The 18,174-nt window shown below is 37.2% G+C and overlaps 1 protein-coding gene across 2 annotated transcripts in view; it reads left to right on the top strand.

Annotated features, from left to right (window-relative positions):
• The window catches only part of mtor (mechanistic target of rapamycin kinase), a 144,550-nt gene that overhangs the window by 24,776 nt on the left and 101,600 nt on the right, over positions 1–18,174 (top strand). For both annotated transcript variants that reach the window (XM_051116395.1, XM_051116394.1), the window contains exons 19-22: positions 4,067–4,317; positions 6,363–6,449; positions 13,009–13,176; positions 17,574–17,686. In XM_051116395.1, the coding sequence (XP_050972352.1) occupies positions 4,067–4,317; positions 6,363–6,449; positions 13,009–13,176; positions 17,574–17,686 (619 nt within the window). The remainder of the gene's footprint in view (positions 1–4,066; positions 4,318–6,362; positions 6,450–13,008; positions 13,177–17,573; positions 17,687–18,174) is intronic.

Raw genomic sequence — 18,174 nt, 5'->3', positions numbered from 1 at the left:
GCATATCATTACTTACCACAGAAAATAAATAACCTTGTCTTGCTCTTCAGTTCAGAGAAAATATTATACACAGCATAAATGAGTACACCCCCATTAAAACTTAACAAACTGAGCAATTACTCTTTACTTGCAAGGCATATTAGGGTTCTTTGGCGATATCGTGTTCCAACAAGCCTGCTTGATCAATTACAAAAGAAGAATGTCTAAATTATTTAGCAAAATAAGATTTTTTTTTTTTTATCAAAGTGATAAAATGTTGTGTTGCAAAAATGAGTACACCCTCATTAAAACAACAAAAAAAAGAAAGCAAAAGTGTAGGTTTAAGGATATTTTTGATCAACAGGTCAGTAAATTGAACCAAAACTTTTAAAGACAAGTAATTTCCTGACAGTTAAAGGCGTTTTATAGCCTACTGAATCATACACAGACTTAATGCTGGCAGCAGTGAAACCACTTGGGAGAAAACTGCTGACTTATGTCTTAGCATAAAAGAGGAAAGTGGTACAAGAGGAATACCAAATTATTGTGAAAATATAGCAGAAGTAGCACCAACATTAAAAAACAATGAACTTGTGACAAAGCTCCTGAGAAAATCAGGTCTTCACTTTAAGTTTTCATTTAATGATGAGTGAATTTTTGCTACAAAAAGAGCCAGAGAAAGTGTCTCAGAGCCGACAAAAGCTATGAAAAGAGTGACGCAGCCTGCAGAAGTGACATGCATGGTTGTTGTCACCACTAGAATAACCTACTGTAGCCAAAGCACAATAAACTCATTTAACCTTTTCCAAGACCCATATTTACAAAATATAGACTTCTGGGAATCCATACTCTGGTCAAAAGCATCCAAAATGTTCTTGTGTTGCTAGAGGAGGAGTACAGTGAGAAGCGTCTGGTTCCCACAGTGACGTTCAGTGGTAGTAAAGCTCTTCTATAGGGACGCATGAGTGCTGAAGGTGTGAGGGAGTTGTGTTTTATCAATGCTGTCATAAATTCACACACCACTGTGTGGTGTAAAACAAAAACCTGAAACAGACAATGCTACCCTCCCCTCATTCCCTGCATTATTGGGCATTTTCCAGCATGACAATGAAGATATTCATTTTCTCAAGGTGAAAATCCTTCAGTGGACATGCATTTCACTCAGTCTTAATGCTTTTGAGCAGCTGTGTGGGATTCTGTAGAGACGAGCTGAGCAAAACTCCCCATTAAAGACCAGGGCATTTAAGCAGGTCGTCCTCCAGGAGTTAAACAGGACAGATGTGAAAATTTGTCATGAGCTAAATAAATAAATGTAAATAAATGTAAATATATATATATATATATATATATATTAGTATAATAATTGTAATATTATTATTATATTTACAATGGAAGTTTGTGGCCAGAAATATTGAAGTTATATATTTTTTTCTGTACAAACATATTCAATTAGTCTAAATCATCATTATTGAAGTCAAACTACTGTAAATGGATGAACTTGTAGTAAAACCAACGGATCAAGTTAACTGAGTTAACAAAGTGCTGCTAGTAAAGGTTTTGTAACTGTGCATACTGTGCTTGCTCTTGAGGTGCCATCAGCTAATGTCCTGATGCCATTAGGTTTGTTAGAATCTGGCTGGAGCTGGATTTAACCAATCTGTGTTATTTGCCGTTTGCGGTTCAGGGAGTGGAAAATGGAGCCGTGATGTTGTTTTTATCAACCGCCATGTCTGTGTTTGTGTACTTTACTACAGATGAAGTGAGTAAGATAAAATATTTATCAAATACGCAGATGTTTCAGACTTTTTCACGTAGCAACAGAAGCACTTTTCATTTAGTCATTTTTGTATTGCTTAATACAGGGCCTGTAAGTACAATAATAACGTTCAACATAAATCAATACTGTTTAAATCACAGAGTGGGGTCTATATTTGTATGTTTTTTTATTAACATGACAATATAACAGTAAGATTACATGAAAAAGTTTTTACCGTTATAGATGAACAGATTTAAGAGCATTGCCAAGAATAAACACAAATGAACACTGTAAATCACACATGTCATCCAAATATTTGTGCAGCCATTCTGGAAAAGCTGCACAAAATGAGCAGCTTTCGAATCATTCTCATGGTACTTAGGTGACATACTGTGACGTCTGTGCCATCTCAAGTTGGACAAATTCTCTGACCGGCATGCAGATCGGTCTGCGCAGCACCTCAGTCGAGTATACCTATTTTCTTTTGACTCCAGAGTTAAATGGTTATTTACGTGACTTTTTTGATTGGCTTAAAAATGTTCTCTGATTCCGTGGGCAAAAAAAGGTAGATCGTTAAAGCTCCTCATGGCATGTGTCTGGCCTCTTTGGCAGTTGCTCAGAGTATCAGAGTCCACCAGCTCAGACCTTCACCTCCTGTTATGCAGCAGAGAGAATGAATAGTTATAACAGCAGGGCCTCATAAAGAAGCGTGCGGCAGGAAGTGTGGATATCTCCCGGGTGATGCATTAGGGATAAAGTACAGGTTACCGTCTGGGGCAGCTCTGTCTGGGTCTGCACTTTCTTTCTAGTCCCACTTTAAGAAAACTCTTCTCACAGGCAGAAAACTGCCTGCTTGACCCTCTTGTTGCAATAATAGAGCAATGGGAAGTTTTATGAGCTTAAAGTGAGCTCAGTGAGCGATGTTAATGGTGGGCAGAATTTGGTCAGTAGCTTCTTTAGAAGACTTTTACTACTGGTATTTTATTTCTTCAATACAAACACGTGCATTTAACTCTCATGAGGAAACTGAGACTGAATCCATAAGAACTTTGGCAGCGTTTTTGGAGAAATCTACTTGCAGAGCTACAGAGCTATGAAACATTTAGGCACTTGTGAAAAAAATTATGTGAGGGTGTTTTCAAAAATGGTGTAATTACTTCAGTGAACTTGTATGAAATATTTGGTTTGACCACCTTCTGCCTTTAAAACAGCTTTTGTTCAAGGTACACTTGCACACAGATCTTTGTAGATGTTGTTTTTTTCTTTAGAATTTATTCTATCACAGTTTTTCCTGTCTTTTCATGTAATCCCAGACTGACTAGTACAGGAAAGACTGTCAGAATATTTTTGCATAATTTTCTGCCCAGATCGGGGGAAGAATGCATATTTGAAGCTAACAAAACATCATGAGAAGCATATGGTCCTTGCCGTCTTTATGTGATGTCTGTAGATTACCATAATAATCCTAATAAGCATGCAGACTATTTTCTTTGGAATGTATGATGGGAGTTCAGCACTCTGTGTCACGTTTTTAATGTGCAGTGTACTTGAAAATGATTTTTAAAGAGTCTGACTCAAAATGGAGCGGTCTGTTGCATTCGTTTGCATGGCGTCTTTCATGAACGCTTTCTAGAATGAGTGAGTGAGTGGTCACAGGAGACGCATGTTAACACAACATGGAAACAGCAACGTGTCTCGGCTGACCACTTGTGATCAAATCTCCGACAATGCATATTAATACCAGGTGGAAACAGGTCCTTAGACACCCCAGTGTCAGCCACCGTAAACCAAATGAAAGGATTTGAGAGCCTCAAGCACAGGCAAACAATTCCAGATCGCCTGTTAACCCCACATCAAATGGCACATATATTTTAGGGCACAGCCTGCTGTGTATGGGAGACAGATGACTGCATAACGTCATTCAGATAGACACACTCACACACAGATATAGTTTGTTTTTAACTGAGGTGTGTGTGGTAGAGTTTTATGACTGTAGGAAGTGGTCAGTAGCAGCCGCACGGCCTTCTGTGTCACATAATGCACTGCAGTTGTGCAACCACAAATCCTGCTATTTACTAACTCCTCTGATATCTTCATGTTTTTTTCTTCCTGAAATTACTTTTTAAAAGGTGTTGGGAACACTGGGGTGGTACCGTTTCAAAAATATACACATTTGCACCTTATTTACTTCTAAGGGCTGCATTTTAGTACCTTTAAATGTCCGTTTCCAAACTCTAAAGTGACCACCCACATTGAAGGCTTATTATTCTTTATGCAAAATATAATGACTTTTGTCACATTAAACATTTTGGATGTTGTTTTTCTGAACAGCTGACTACAGTACCAGTGAGATGCTGGTCAACATGGGCAACCTGCCACTAGACGAATTTTACCCGGCAGTTGCCATAGTGACTCTGATGCGTATCCTGCGTGACCCGTCGCTGTCCAATCATCACACCATGGTGGTGCAGGCTGTCACCTTCATTTTCAAATCACTTGGACTGAAATGTGTGCAGTTCCTGCCCCAGGTTATGCCCACCTTTCTCAACGTCATCAGAGTGTGTGATGCCAGCATCAGAGAGGTACGCTGCTATCACCGAAATGAGGTGGTGCTTTCCACAAAAATGATTTTAAATAGAACATTAAGCATAAGTCAGATAAAAGCCAAAAATGTTGTATTATAAATAATAAATATTGTAAATGTTGTAATTATAAATGCAACACTTTCGTTTTTGCCAAACAAAGATCTAAGACTTTTTCTATGTAGACAAAAGGTCTATTTCTCTTAAATATTGTTCACAAATCTGTCTAAATCTGTGTTAGTGAGCACTTCTCCTTTGCCGAGATAATCCATCCACCTCACAGGTGTGGCATATCAAGATGCTGATTAGACAGCATGATTATTGCATAGGTGTGCCTTAGGCTGGCCACAATAAAAGGCTCAATAAAAGGATTTCACTGTACAGGGCAGATGGCAGACAGTGTGTATGGTGTCGTGTGGGTGAGCGGTTTGCTGATGTCAACGTTGTGGATCGAGTGGCCCATGGTGGCAGTGGGGTTACGGTATGGGCAGGCGTATGTTATGAACAGTGAACATAGGTGCATTTTATTGATGGCATTTTGAATGCACAGAGATACCGTGAGGCCCATTGTTGTGCCATTCATCCACGACCATCACCTCATGTTGCAGCATGATAATGCACGGCCCCATGTTGCAAGGATCTGTACATGATTCCTGGAAGCTGAAGACATCCCAGTTCTTGCATGGCCAACATACTCACCGGACATGTCACCCATTGAGCATGTTTGGGATGCTCTGGATCGGCGTGTACGACAGCGTGTTCCAGTTCCTGCCAATATCAATATCCTGTCAGTATCCAGTGGCCAGCCTAAGGCACAGCTGTGCAATAATCATGCTGTCTAATCAACATCTTGATATGCCACACCTGTGAAGTGGATGGATTATCTTGGAAAAGGAGAAGAGCTGCTCACTAACACAGATTTAGACAGATTTGTGAACAATATTTGAGAGAAATAGGCCTTTTGTGTACATAGAAAAAGTCTTAGATCTTTGAGTTCAGCTCATGAAAAATGGGGGCAAAAACAAAAGTGCTGAGGTTATAATTTTCATTATTTTCTTTGTCGAGCACCCATTTTGGAGCATTTTGTGCCATTGATGTGTTAATGATCTTGTAAAATATTGCTATAAAATTAGTTTTGATACTTCATTTTCATTATCAATTCAATATACTGTATAATTAAACTATAAATCAGCTCTCAAATGATAAATCAAAAGCTTAAATTGACATTGCACAAGAAAAAATAAGATGATCAAATATGGTCTGCTGTTGGGACTGTCATTTTTCCCTAGGCTGACTTCATATAACAACCTCTCAGTAGTTTACCCACTTGGTTTGCTGCTTCAGAAGTCAGTATCTACTGCATACCATGATGTTTTGTGCAGTTAGTGATTCTTTTCTTGTAATTAGTGCATTTTTACTTCTGACATTCCCCACTGTCAACCACAATCATCAAAATTAACATAACATCAAAAAACATAAAGTGCAACCAGCGTAGGGATAGACCAAGCATACAGGCTTGTTAGTTCTAGGGTTTAGAAATAATTGGTACAATAAAATGTTTGAAAATTTTGAATTTCATTAAACCACCATATTAGCCTTGTGTCAAGCTCTGATAGACTCAATATAAGGAAGCAAGTGTGTAGTAGCCTACATGGAAGATGTAACTAGATTCTGGTTTGTAGACAACAATCAGGATTAATTAAATATGTGGTCTACATTGGAATATTTGTCTTCCTGACTTTGGACAAATAAATAACATTGAGCCACATTTTCATTCTCAGCATTACAAGTGGGCCAGGTTCAGCCACTTGGGTTGTAATTTTGTATTGTAAAATTGTATTTATTATTTGATCATTTAAACATTTGATTTCATTTAAATTTTCTAAAATTATAGGATTTTGAATTAAAATAAGTTAAAATTGTATTCCTGGAATATTAGTTTGTTTCTTGTATAGTATTTCTGATTTGAGAAGTTTTGGTTGTACCTCTCTTCTCATCTCTTTCTTTGTGCTTCTTTCTCTTACTTTCATTTTTTTTTTCTTTAGTTCCTTTTCCAACAGATGGGAATGGTTGTGTGCTTTGTCAAGATCCACATCCGGCCATACATGGATGATATCTTCACACTGATCCGGGTGAGAGACTTCACACATCCTGTTGCTTCTCATATGAAACAAAATATTATGCCACAAAACAAAAATGTGCACTTGATGCCTTTTAAAAATGCTTAAGAATGTTTTTGTCTTTACTCATCGTTTCTTTGCAGCTTTTTCGTGTTAAAAGTCAGGACATGTTAGTCCCACTGAGTGGAGTAGACAAAGACTTGTTTCTTTTTTAACCCATTTCATCACCTTGCAGCCTGACTAATGGGTACCTCAAAGTCCATATAAAACTGTTGGCAGGTCCTAGTGTCTTTGACACTTTGTCCATTTGTGGCTCTCTTAGTACTAAACCAGCAGAGAATATTGGCTGCTTTATGAATGTGCTTGCTTTACTCTTTCGACTTCATCCCAAATCGACAGTTTTTTGCTTTTCAGCACCACTGTTGAACTTGTGTTGCCATAACACCAAACACCAAAATAAAGATTTATGTAGATATAAATCTTTAAAGGGTAAAAGAACTGCCGTTTTATTTTTTGTACTATTCTCTGAGGTCCACTTGACAATGTTATTAAGATTTTTACATCAAAAAACATCAGGACTCCAGACTGTGACTAAAATAGTTGCATTTGCAACCAAAAATATTAATTTGCGAGTGAAGTTTTTGCTGAGATCGCCACTGGCAACTATATAAATTTACATGTTAAAATTTTGAATGCAAAGCCTTATTTTCCTGATTGTTTTGTGTTCACATAATTTATTATGTTGACGTAATAAACTGAGGCAATACGCATCAACGTTTTAGTGGAAAATATCCTCATCTCTGCCGAACAGCAGTGTTAATGGCACATCTGGTAAAAGCAGCTCCAGTTGTGGCAGAGAGAAATCAAAAATTACGAAGACGTTGGAAATAAAAGTGCAGAAAAGCAGTGTGAACATACTACAATGACTTCTTGTTATCAAGATCTTTAGTCTATATGCTGTTCTGTTAATGAGTGAACTTCGTATTATTATTTGGAGTATCAGCTTTATCATTCTGCCAAATTTATAATGAAATTCAAACAATAAATACCGTTGTGGCACTCTTTAATGTGACACGAGCGATCGCTTTAGTGCCTCAGTTCAAGCGGCACATGAACCCATTCATATCTTCCACATACTACCATAGTAGGAAATAAACATGAATGGATATCAGAAGGTATATTATAAGATAGAGTACATTTACCTCAGAATAACCATTAGGCATTCATAAGCTCATAAATTAACTAGAAAAAATAACTATAAAGCTAAATTTGTGTACTATATTACATATGTATATTTTTACTTAACCTGTTGTCTACATGGTAAGATACAATGCAAGGAGCTAAAGATAAAATTCAACACCTTCAATATATTGTATGTTACTAATGAAGAAAAACAGACTGGATTTGTGAAAGACATGACATTCATAGGATGCATTGAGGACGAGCCCAAACAACACTCAGTGGCCAAGTGATGCTGACATAGTTACGGTACATGATATTGTCACAGATTCTGTGTAATAAACAGTTCTTTGTGACTGTATAGAGTTCTCAGGTTGGAAAGAAAATTAGTTCCCACTTTAAGTAAACCTTAGTTCCTAGGAAATCTACAAGATGGATTAAAATGCTGATAAAGACAAGAAAAGATGAGACATAAACACATGACAATACGACTGGGCTGTTAAAGTGCTAAATAAATAAATAAAACGTTTCTAAATCAATAACATGTTATTCTGTGGCACTTAAAAAATATTATACAATTAAGGAGCCCTTGGTTCCTTTGTTGTTCTTCTTGTTTTTCTGGAGCCCTAAATAGGTTATTTTCTGTCCTGTTTTGATCCCCCTTCATCGAAATGCTCTGTTTGGAGTGGTGGTTTGTAGACGGCGGTTTGTAGAAGTAAACGTCCACTGGTGTGATTGGCTAACACTTGTATATGTTTGACATCCTACATTCTTCATAGATGGACGTGGCTGTGATTTAGGTTAAAAACACATAAATACTCAGGACATATTAAACAATCTGTAATAACAGACAAAGCAATAGGGACCACCTAATAAAAACAGTTACTCACACTTGTGTGGTGTGACATTAGTGTCGGATCCAGTGTAGTCAACACAGCATCGTCTTTTAGTTGAATTTTTTCTGAAAATTCTGCGTTGAAATGTGCCTTGTTTGTAAACTAAAATCCGCGGTAAAACGAACAAATGACCAAGTTCTTACTGATGTGGTCTGGAACTTCATTAAAAATACTTCCACTCTTGTGCGTTTTTACACAACTTGACCCTGCATTTGCCTCGTTATTTACAGTACAAATGTGACCATTGAAAATGCGCTCTCAGAAGCAAGGGATCACGTGTGACCACGGTGTAGCATGGTGTAGCACGCAGGACCACAGGGAATGCTCTAGCACAGGAAAGTGATCAGTTTGGGGGCAGTCATGTAACTTAGTCTACGTACACGGCAGAGCACATTAAACACAGGCGAGCTGTAGTCTATTGAAGTTTATTTCAGGTTATTATTATTGTTATTATTATTACACTAAAACTCTGGGCTGAGTCTGTAGTGTCATGGGGGAGCTGTTTTTTTAGTTCATTTTAAAAGTTAGAAACCTATTAAAGGAGAAGTCCACTTCCAGAACAACAATTTACAAATAATTTACTCACCCCCTTGTCATCCAAGATGTTCATGTCTTACTGTCTTTAGTCGTAAAGAAATTATGGTTTTTGAGGAAAACATTTCAGTATTTTTCTTCATATAATGGACTTCATTGGACTTTGATTTTGAACTTCCAAAATGTAGTTTAAATGCAGCTTCAAAGGCTCTAAACGATCCCAGCCGAGGAAGAAGGGTCTTATCTAGCGAAACGATCTGTCATGTTTTTTTGAAAAATAAATTTATTTACTTCGACGCTATGAATCATGTCTAAGTTCATAGTCTGTGTACTCCGGCTCAAAAAAGGTAGAGTGTGGAGAAAAATTCCATGTTATTTTCTCCTACAACTCCTACAACTAGGACGTGCATCCTAGAGCTAGTGCTGCACAAGCTTTTGTGCTTAAAAAGTATACAAATTTTTATTTTCTGAAAAAAATGATCGTTTCGCTAGATAAGTCCCTTCTTCCTCGTCTGGGATCGTTTAGAGCCTTTGAAGCTGCATTTAAACTACATTTTAGAAGTTCAAAATCAGGGCACCAATGAAGTCCATTATATGGAGAAAAATCCTGAAATGTTTTCCTCAAAAACCATAATTTCTTTACGACTGAAGACAAAGACATGAACATCTTGGATGACAAGGGCGTGAGTAAATTATTTGTAAATTGTTGTTCTAGAAGTGGACTTTAGAACATGTTAATTTAGTTCAGATAATATTGCATGAACTCAGAAGAGGAAAAAAATCACTGTAAACTTGCACAGTTTTGTCACACCACTTGTCACACTTAGCAAGAGTTTCCCTGTTGTTCGGCTCAGACTGTAACTGATTATTAATGCATCACTAATCATCAAATATTGTTTTATTTTATTGTTTCTGCAAATGAAAAAAAACATAAAAAACAAGCATAAAGTTGCTGTAGGCCTATATTGATTATTTTATTTATTTTATTTTAAGGATTAGGCACAATTATGGTATAAAACAGAGAATAAAACAGAAAACAAAATGGTATAAAATCATAGCTGCTCAGTTTAAATAGTATGTAGTACAATCTGTGCCTCATTATGCTGTTAACTTTTGCTGTTAAGTTTTTTTAATGTGGATTAGAGCGTTTGTCTCGTGATGTCCTACATTTGGACATATATCGCTAGAAAACATGTTCACCAACTAACCAGTGGTGTTAGAGGAGCCTAACCATCACTGCGGCATGGTTATGTTAGTGGATAATACAAATAAAAATCTCGCAATGCTGAAAAATACGTCTTTTATTTATTTATTTTTTTTTCTTGTAAGCAGGCCTAAAGCCTACATTTACAAGAAAAAAGCCTGAATGATTAAAAAATATTTCTGTCAAGTATAAATATGCATATCGCTTGTCTGCTGAGCATTTTAGTCTAAAAGCATAAAAAGCATCTTACTTTTAAATGCATTTAATTCTAAACCTCCCTGGAGCCAAGTCTACTCTTCTGACCTTTATTTATAGGCTGGGGGGAGGGGGAGGTGGTTTGGCCAGTTTACAATGCACACATACGAGACCCCCCCCATTAACAAGTGTGAGGTTACTTCTTGCAATTTCAAGGGTTATGAGTGGTTGGGGGGCCCAAACATTGTCTTTTGCCTGCCATAGCCAACAACCTGGTGAGACACAGGGCCCACCATTGCTCTAAAGTATCCAGATAGAAATCTGTTACCCATTCTCAATGGGAAAGTACCCAAGCAAAATTGCTCAAAAAGTTGTGCCATGTATCATCAGTTTAAGAATGTGTGTTTGATTTGTCGACTTAGTGTGATTTAATGCGATAGTTTCGTTGTGGTGATGGTAAATGTTTGTTATGGATCTGTCACTGATTTGGTGTCAGACAAAGAATAAAAGAATGTGTTTAGCATTTAATGACAAGCGGTTATGATGAGGATCGTGGCCGTGCCTCTCGTTTCTCATGTCCGCACCGTGTCTGCTGGAGAGCGATCAAATAAATTATGCTGCCATTTTACTCCATTAACTGATAGGCTACTATACATTTACTATACGTACACTGCCCTTCAAAAGTTTGGAAACACCCCCAGCAAAGTGTGGTTTTGGACGATATCAGCATAAATCCTTATCATATTTTGGTGCAAATACATTAAATACATTATCATTGAAGACCAGCAATGATAATTTTCATTTTGATAAAAAAAAAGTCCAAATTCCAAGAATGAAATACGAACAATGTGCGTTACAATAATGTTTTTCACAATGTTTAATGTGGCGTGACAGATCGCTGTTTTTGCCTCATCGTTTTGATTACGAGACATTTATTTCATTAAATTATAGGCCTACTGATGTTGTTTTTTCCACCACAGACTCAGCAAAAACATCTGTGGCGTCCAACCTTTCATTGCTCACATGTATTTTTAATTAGAAAAACAATTAAACTTTCAAACAAAGGTTGACTATAACCTAAGTTATATTGTTCTCTTTTCAGAGGTAAATAATGTTAAGTGACTATTCACAAGCTGTTTTATTTGGTATAAAAAATGATTGTAAATAATATTTCACGTCTTCAAATCAATTCATTATTTGTAGCGTGCCAGCCACCCAGTAATTGCAGTTTCTGCTTTGTTGCTTTTAAGTGGCCTGTAGCACATCTCAGCTTTTAAATTCTGTTTTATCACTGATTCCCATGCCGCTTAAACTGAGTCGAATACAGTGATCTGTCGTGCCACATTAAAGAGCGTGAAAAATGGTTGCAAGACATGTTGTTTGTACTTCACTGTAAAACTGACAGAATTTGTTTTATATTAAAAGCACAAAAAGCACAAAGCTTATCGCTATTATTGGGGGCTAGTGCATTACAAATAATCAGTGCAATCGAAGACGTGAAATATTTTTGAAAGCATACTGTCTCTGCGAGTATGACACGATTACACTATGATTTTATGAATGTTATGAATTTCTCCCGGTGCTCCCAATCCAGGCCATTTGCTTGTGCAGTACTCTCAAAATATTATAACTTTAATTTCGTAATTACTACAACTTAATTCTCTTAATTTTTTTTTTTCTCAAAATATAATGACTATTATGAATCTTGTAATCTTATTTCTTTATTTGTTTATACATTTTTTTGTTTTTACTTTATTATTATTATTATTATTATTATTTTATTTTTTTTTTTTTACGTGGCAATAAAACAGCATCATAGATCTTAGGCCTGTTTAACAGCAGAATATTGTTTCTTGCACCACCTGATGGATATTGTGTACAGCACAACAATATTTAAAAAAATCTGAAAAAGCATCTGCAGGGAACTCTGTGATGACACGTGAATTGCTTGCTGCCACGAGAAAAAAAACGTGTATTTTTAATGGCTACACATGTACATTTTCGGCTGCGGAGGCAGTGTTTAGCCACAATATTACATCATAAAGTGCCACATTCCACAACCTGTAATTTTCGCTGATTGTCTTAAATATAGGCTGATTTTAGACTAACAAGAAGCTTTTGAGTTCTGAAACTTACAGGATGTTTTTGTAGTACAAATGAATATGTCAAAATATCAAAGGAATTTTGATGTCTCTGTTCATGAACCCTCTACTTAGTTTGTGAATTTGTTCATTGTGTGTAATGACACAGAAAAGTTGGTGCTGCAAAATGAGATAATAACAGTATAATAACATCTCGTTATACTGAGTAATATATTGACAGACAACACAACTTTCTATTGCCTTTCTGTTGTCTTGGTTGAATAAATGCTAAAATGAACATATCGTTCAGCGTGTCAGTTTGCAAATTAATCACTTGATTTAGGCAGTTCTTTTTAATAATTTTTTCGAACCGATTAAAGGGAGAATCAAAACAGTGTCATCAGTCTAAATCGTGGACTGGATCAGTTGGACAGTTAAATCGATTTCAGTAATAGTGGGATATTGTGTTTTCTCTTCTGCAGGAATACTGGACTCCCAACAACCCCATGCAGAACACCATTATTTTGCTGATCGAGCAGATTGTGGTGGCTCTAGGTGGAGAATTCAAGCTCTATCTGCCACAGCTCATCCCACATATGCTGCGAGTCTTCATGCACGACAACAGCCCTGGACGTAGCGTCACTATCAAGGTATACAGGCGCTCGGATATAAATGTTAAGTAGCACATGTCCAATGCAACAGCCAGCATGAACCACCAACAATGTATAAAACATAACTGAAATTGAATCCAATAATGTCTGTTATAAGTGACTGTAGTAGGAAACATAGTTGAAAAAGAATTGAATAAAAGAAAAACTTTGTGTGAGGCAGCAGCAGCAGGTAAACAAACTTACCAATTAGATTTCATAGGTTAAACATTAATTGATAATACATTTTGTTGTTTATGTTTTGATCGATAACAACAAATTTAAGGTTGTTCTGATGGGGGTGTCTAACTCGCCAAAGAATTGTCAGTGCAGCTGTTGCTGAAAAATTGAGAAGCATTTAGAATCATTTCGAAACCGCATTGTGACTTCTTGAATCAAACTGATTTTACAAGAGATAAAGAAATGACAGCTTATCAGTGCTGATAAGCCTTGCTGTTGCCTGTCTGTCAATATTAGAGTTAAAAGTTGTTGTTATTGTTTATAATAATAGTAGATAATAGTAATAGTAAAATTCAGACTAGGTGTGTAGAGATTCTAGTGAATGGAGGTAAATTTGGTCTGAATAGGACCTTCAGAAAAATACCAGTAAATCAGTTCTGGCAATTTTCTGGGACTATAATTAGTAACATTATCAGTAAAATTACCATTATGATGCTATGTGTGAGCAGACGGTGTGAGTATGTACTAGGGATGGGCTTTTTGGGAAATTTCTCATTTCGATCATCGATAGGTTTCAAAAACGATTAATCGAGTAATGGGGGGCGGGGCTTGTGCGGGGGTGGGGTGTGGCCATAATGGATATAATGAAAAAACTCTGAAGACTGTTAAGAAAATGAATGTTTAAATTAAAAATATGACATGAAAACATGAACACATGATTAGGACGCTGTTAGATTATGATTATGATGCAGCAATGTTATTAATAAAAAAGCATCTAAAAAGGAATAGCTGCTATTAGCTCCAATAAACTGCAGCTCATTCTATGACCCATCCTATGATATTAATCAGATAACTTGGTAACATTACAACTTGTGTCTGCACAAAAGAATGCAAATACCAGTGAACTTTAAGTTACGTGCTAGAGAGAGAGTGAGAGAGTGAGCTCCCGCAGTGATGCGCTTTCATAACGGTGCGCTGAAACACGGACAAGGACAGAATTTACTATAGATTTCTATAAAGTTAACCATTATAAATGTTTATGGCAGATTTGTGCTATATTTTCATCTACATCATTAAGTGATTCCATAAAAATTAACATAAATGTTAATAACAAATCCCATTACACAAAAAAAGAAAGAAATGTCTAAAAGCAATATGACCGTCTCAAATAACTCATTCAGCATGTAATAAATGTTAATATCCCAACACATTGCAAGAGTACCTTTATACCAACTGAAGCCTGTTCTATGACACATACTATGATATTAATCAGATAACTTTGATACATTCCATAGACGTAACATTACAACTATCTGCACAAAAAATACCAGTGAACTTTTTGTTACGTGCTTTAGAGAGAGAGAGAGAGAGAGAGCGCTTCGTGTTTCGCTTTCATGACAGTGAACTACTATAGGTTTCATGTTCTATAAAGTTCTTATTAGAATGCTGTGTTCATGATGTTACGAATCTGGTCGGTGACCTGCGGTCCGCTCACCACCAGATGTCGCTCTCACTCCATCGTTTCACACAGACTGTTGTGTTGCACCCCGGACTCCATCTCCCGTCATGCAGCGCGCTGATTGGGTCAGCACCTGGGACCAGTCAGGCACGCTATAAAAGTCCTGGTCTTTCCAATGCAAGCCACGGAGTATTGTTGTTGTTATTTTCCATTGTTAGCGTTTCCTAGTTTCCTTGTTCCCAGTGTTTAGTTCCCTCGCCTGGCCCATCTCGTTTCGACTGCTCGCCGCCTGCCTACTGGACTCTCGCTCGTGTTTATTGGTTTATCCTCCTCGCCCACCCCTTACGGATTACGTTCACCACGGTCTGACCCTCGCCTGTTTCACGGACTTCTATTGTGCATCGTCTTCGTTATACCTGCCTGCCATTGTTGTTTGACCCTGCCTGTTCGACCATGTATCTGTCTTGTCCCTTAAATAAAAGCTCACATATGGATCTGCTCGCCTCTCGTCTCGCTCACTCCGTAACACATGAAATGCCAGTGAACTTTAAGTTACGCACTATAGAGAGAGAGAGAGAGAGAGAGAGAGAGAGAGAGAGTGAGCAAGCGAGTTTCGTGAAGCGCTTTCATCGCCATACGAATTCTGAAAACAACTGAAATTGAAGTATGCATACTGTTGAACAAATATGACTAAAAAAGCTCTGCTGCGTTATTTTAACATCAGTATTTTTATTTTTTTTTTTTTAAAGAAACATCTAAAAGCAATATGACCGTCTCAAACTCAGTCAATATCGGGCATTGCTTTTAAGCATTAAACTAAACACTGGTAATATGCAGCGCATTCAGCATGTTAAATGTTAATATCCCAACGCATTCTAATGGATTAAGCAGAAATGCATGTAGCTAACCCAGACATCACTACGTGACTTCGAAGCCATGCATCTCTCTCTTCTCATGTCGATATTTTGGACTGAATGCTAAACAATTAGAGCTCAGGGTGCCGCCCAAAGTGCTGCTACAACCAATCAGAAAAAAAAAATTTTGTGATCATCGTTTTCATGATCGATCATCGCTGTCACGGCCGTGTACTTGAGTACTCGATCGTTGTTGCACATCCCTAGTGTGTACAAAGTCTGTACGTGTTGACGTAATCTTGCTTTTAGCCAGTCATAAAGTTTTGCCAGAGCTGATGAGATTACACAGTGCTGTTTACAGTAATAATTTAAATTGTTTTTCTAAACAAACATGCCCTAGATAGGCGTCTTTGACCATTTCACTGCGTCTCGCTGTGAGATTGGTTGTGTCTGGAGACCCAGTCATCTTTTCCATTCTTCAGAGGCTCCGTGTTGTATACTATTGTGCAGCATCTCTCATTTTTAAAAAATGTGTTCTGTGAGATCAGCCCCTTACATCTGTTAATCAGAAGTCAAAGAATGTAAGATTGAAGAGATAGCTACGCTAAAGCTTGTGAATAGAGCATTTGTGTTTTTACCAGAAAAGTAATCTGGACGTTTTACGGTAATTTACTAGATTCAGTGTGTGAAACTCCTGTCTGCTATCTGTGACACCCGTTTCACATTATTTCAATATGTGCCGAGTTCTCCTTCAGGTGTCAGATGATCTCATCTACTATAAAACCTTCTTACGCACACTTCTGACGACTAGCATACGCTCCCTGAATGTACTGTTCCTTTCTGTCTGTTTTTAGGTCTTCTGATGATCTGTGTTTCAGAACAGTTTTAGCATACATTCTTTTTTGCATTTACAGACCAAACACATATAAAAACAAATATAGCATGTCTTTTTGTTACTAGTAATAGAAAGGCAAATTCTTGAATATCTAATAAATAATTAATTCCCAGAACCTTGCAAACATTAGCAAATCCAGCTGTTAATTCCTCGGAAGTTTAGCATATGTGAATTAGATGTGTAGAGAGTTAAATGATACTATATGAGTATAAAAAATGGTTTGCCCTGGACGACAGATTATTATTCAGTTTAGCTCCCTTAAAAGAGAAAAGTTTGAGCACAGAATGCCTCAGAGTCAAGTATTCCCCAAAAACGTAATAAATCAAGCTAATTTGAAGTAAATTACGTATATAAATGTATGTTCCTGGCCAGACTGTGACCTGTGAAAATCCTCCTTCACACTTCAAAAGAAAATCTTCACAGACCTACTCAATCATTAGACGTCTTCTCCGCCAGTCTTCAGCCCCTGACAGATGTGTGTAGCTACTGGCCAAACCCGCATATCCCACTCAAGTAATTCAGCCCTACATCCACATGAGTCCTCTTCTGTGCGCGCCTGGAGAGCCCATAACCACCACGTCTGCGTCACTGGGAGCACTGAGGTCACCCTAAAGGAGCTCTTAAACTGCATGCCAGTAGTTGCAGGACAGATAAGAAAACAAAAGCTCAGTCATTTACGGGAGCTGCCCTGTCTAGATTTTGACTGTGCTTCCCCAGAGCATCTAAAACAAATAAGTTTATTTAAACGATGGCCACCTCTTTGCAAAAAAAAAATAAATAAAACTTTATTTCATTTATTATTATTATTGGCCTCTTTGTTTTATTGATTACATTTGGTAAAGTATTGTTGAGTCACAGTATATAATGTATTTTTATACCATGGGTCACTGTGTGCCCACTGAATGCTATGGCTCTGATTCATTTAACAGGTTTTGTACTGTGAAATGTACTGTTTTTTCTTGATGCACCAGTTTCATAGTTTTCAGACAAATTTCTTCCTTGTGTCTCTTAGATGCTCATGGCCATTCAGCTGTTTGGAGCTAACCTGGATGACTACCTCCACCTACTGCTGCCACCCGTAGTTAAACTGTTCGACGCCCCCGATGTCCCCCTGCAGGCCCGCAAGTCAGTATGAAAATCTTACACTCTGATCAAGCTTCCTTGAAATACATTTCCTTTAAAACAAGTGTTATTCAAACCAGTAATGTAGTAAAAGCAAATATTAACTGTTTATAGCTAAAATACCATATTAAGTTGATAACAGTTCTTTACTTAATACTCCATATAAAAGAGTATTTTTGAGTGCATAGCTTCTGCTTGAAGTCAGCATGAACCACCATATTTCAGCTATTTTATTGCTTTAATGTGACATGTTTGCAAGTTAAACCGAATGTGTTACTTCAGAGAGAGAATGTAATGTGGCTTGATTTCATTTCTTAAACGAACACTCCACTTTTTAAAAAAAAAAAATAGGCTCATTGTCCAACTCCCCCTAGAGTTAAACAGTTAAGTTTTACTATTTTCGAGTCCATTCAGCCGATGGTCCGGGTCTGTTTAGCATAGCTTAGCATAGATCATTGAATTTGATTAGACCGTTAGCATCTCGCTTAAAA

The sequence above is a fragment of the Labeo rohita genome, chromosome 8, assembly GCF_022985175.1.
Source record: "Labeo rohita strain BAU-BD-2019 chromosome 8, IGBB_LRoh.1.0, whole genome shotgun sequence".
NCBI classification, from domain to species: Eukaryota; Metazoa; Chordata; class Actinopteri; order Cypriniformes; family Cyprinidae; genus Labeo; species Labeo rohita.
This window is presented reverse-complemented; position numbering and strand designations above follow the sequence as displayed.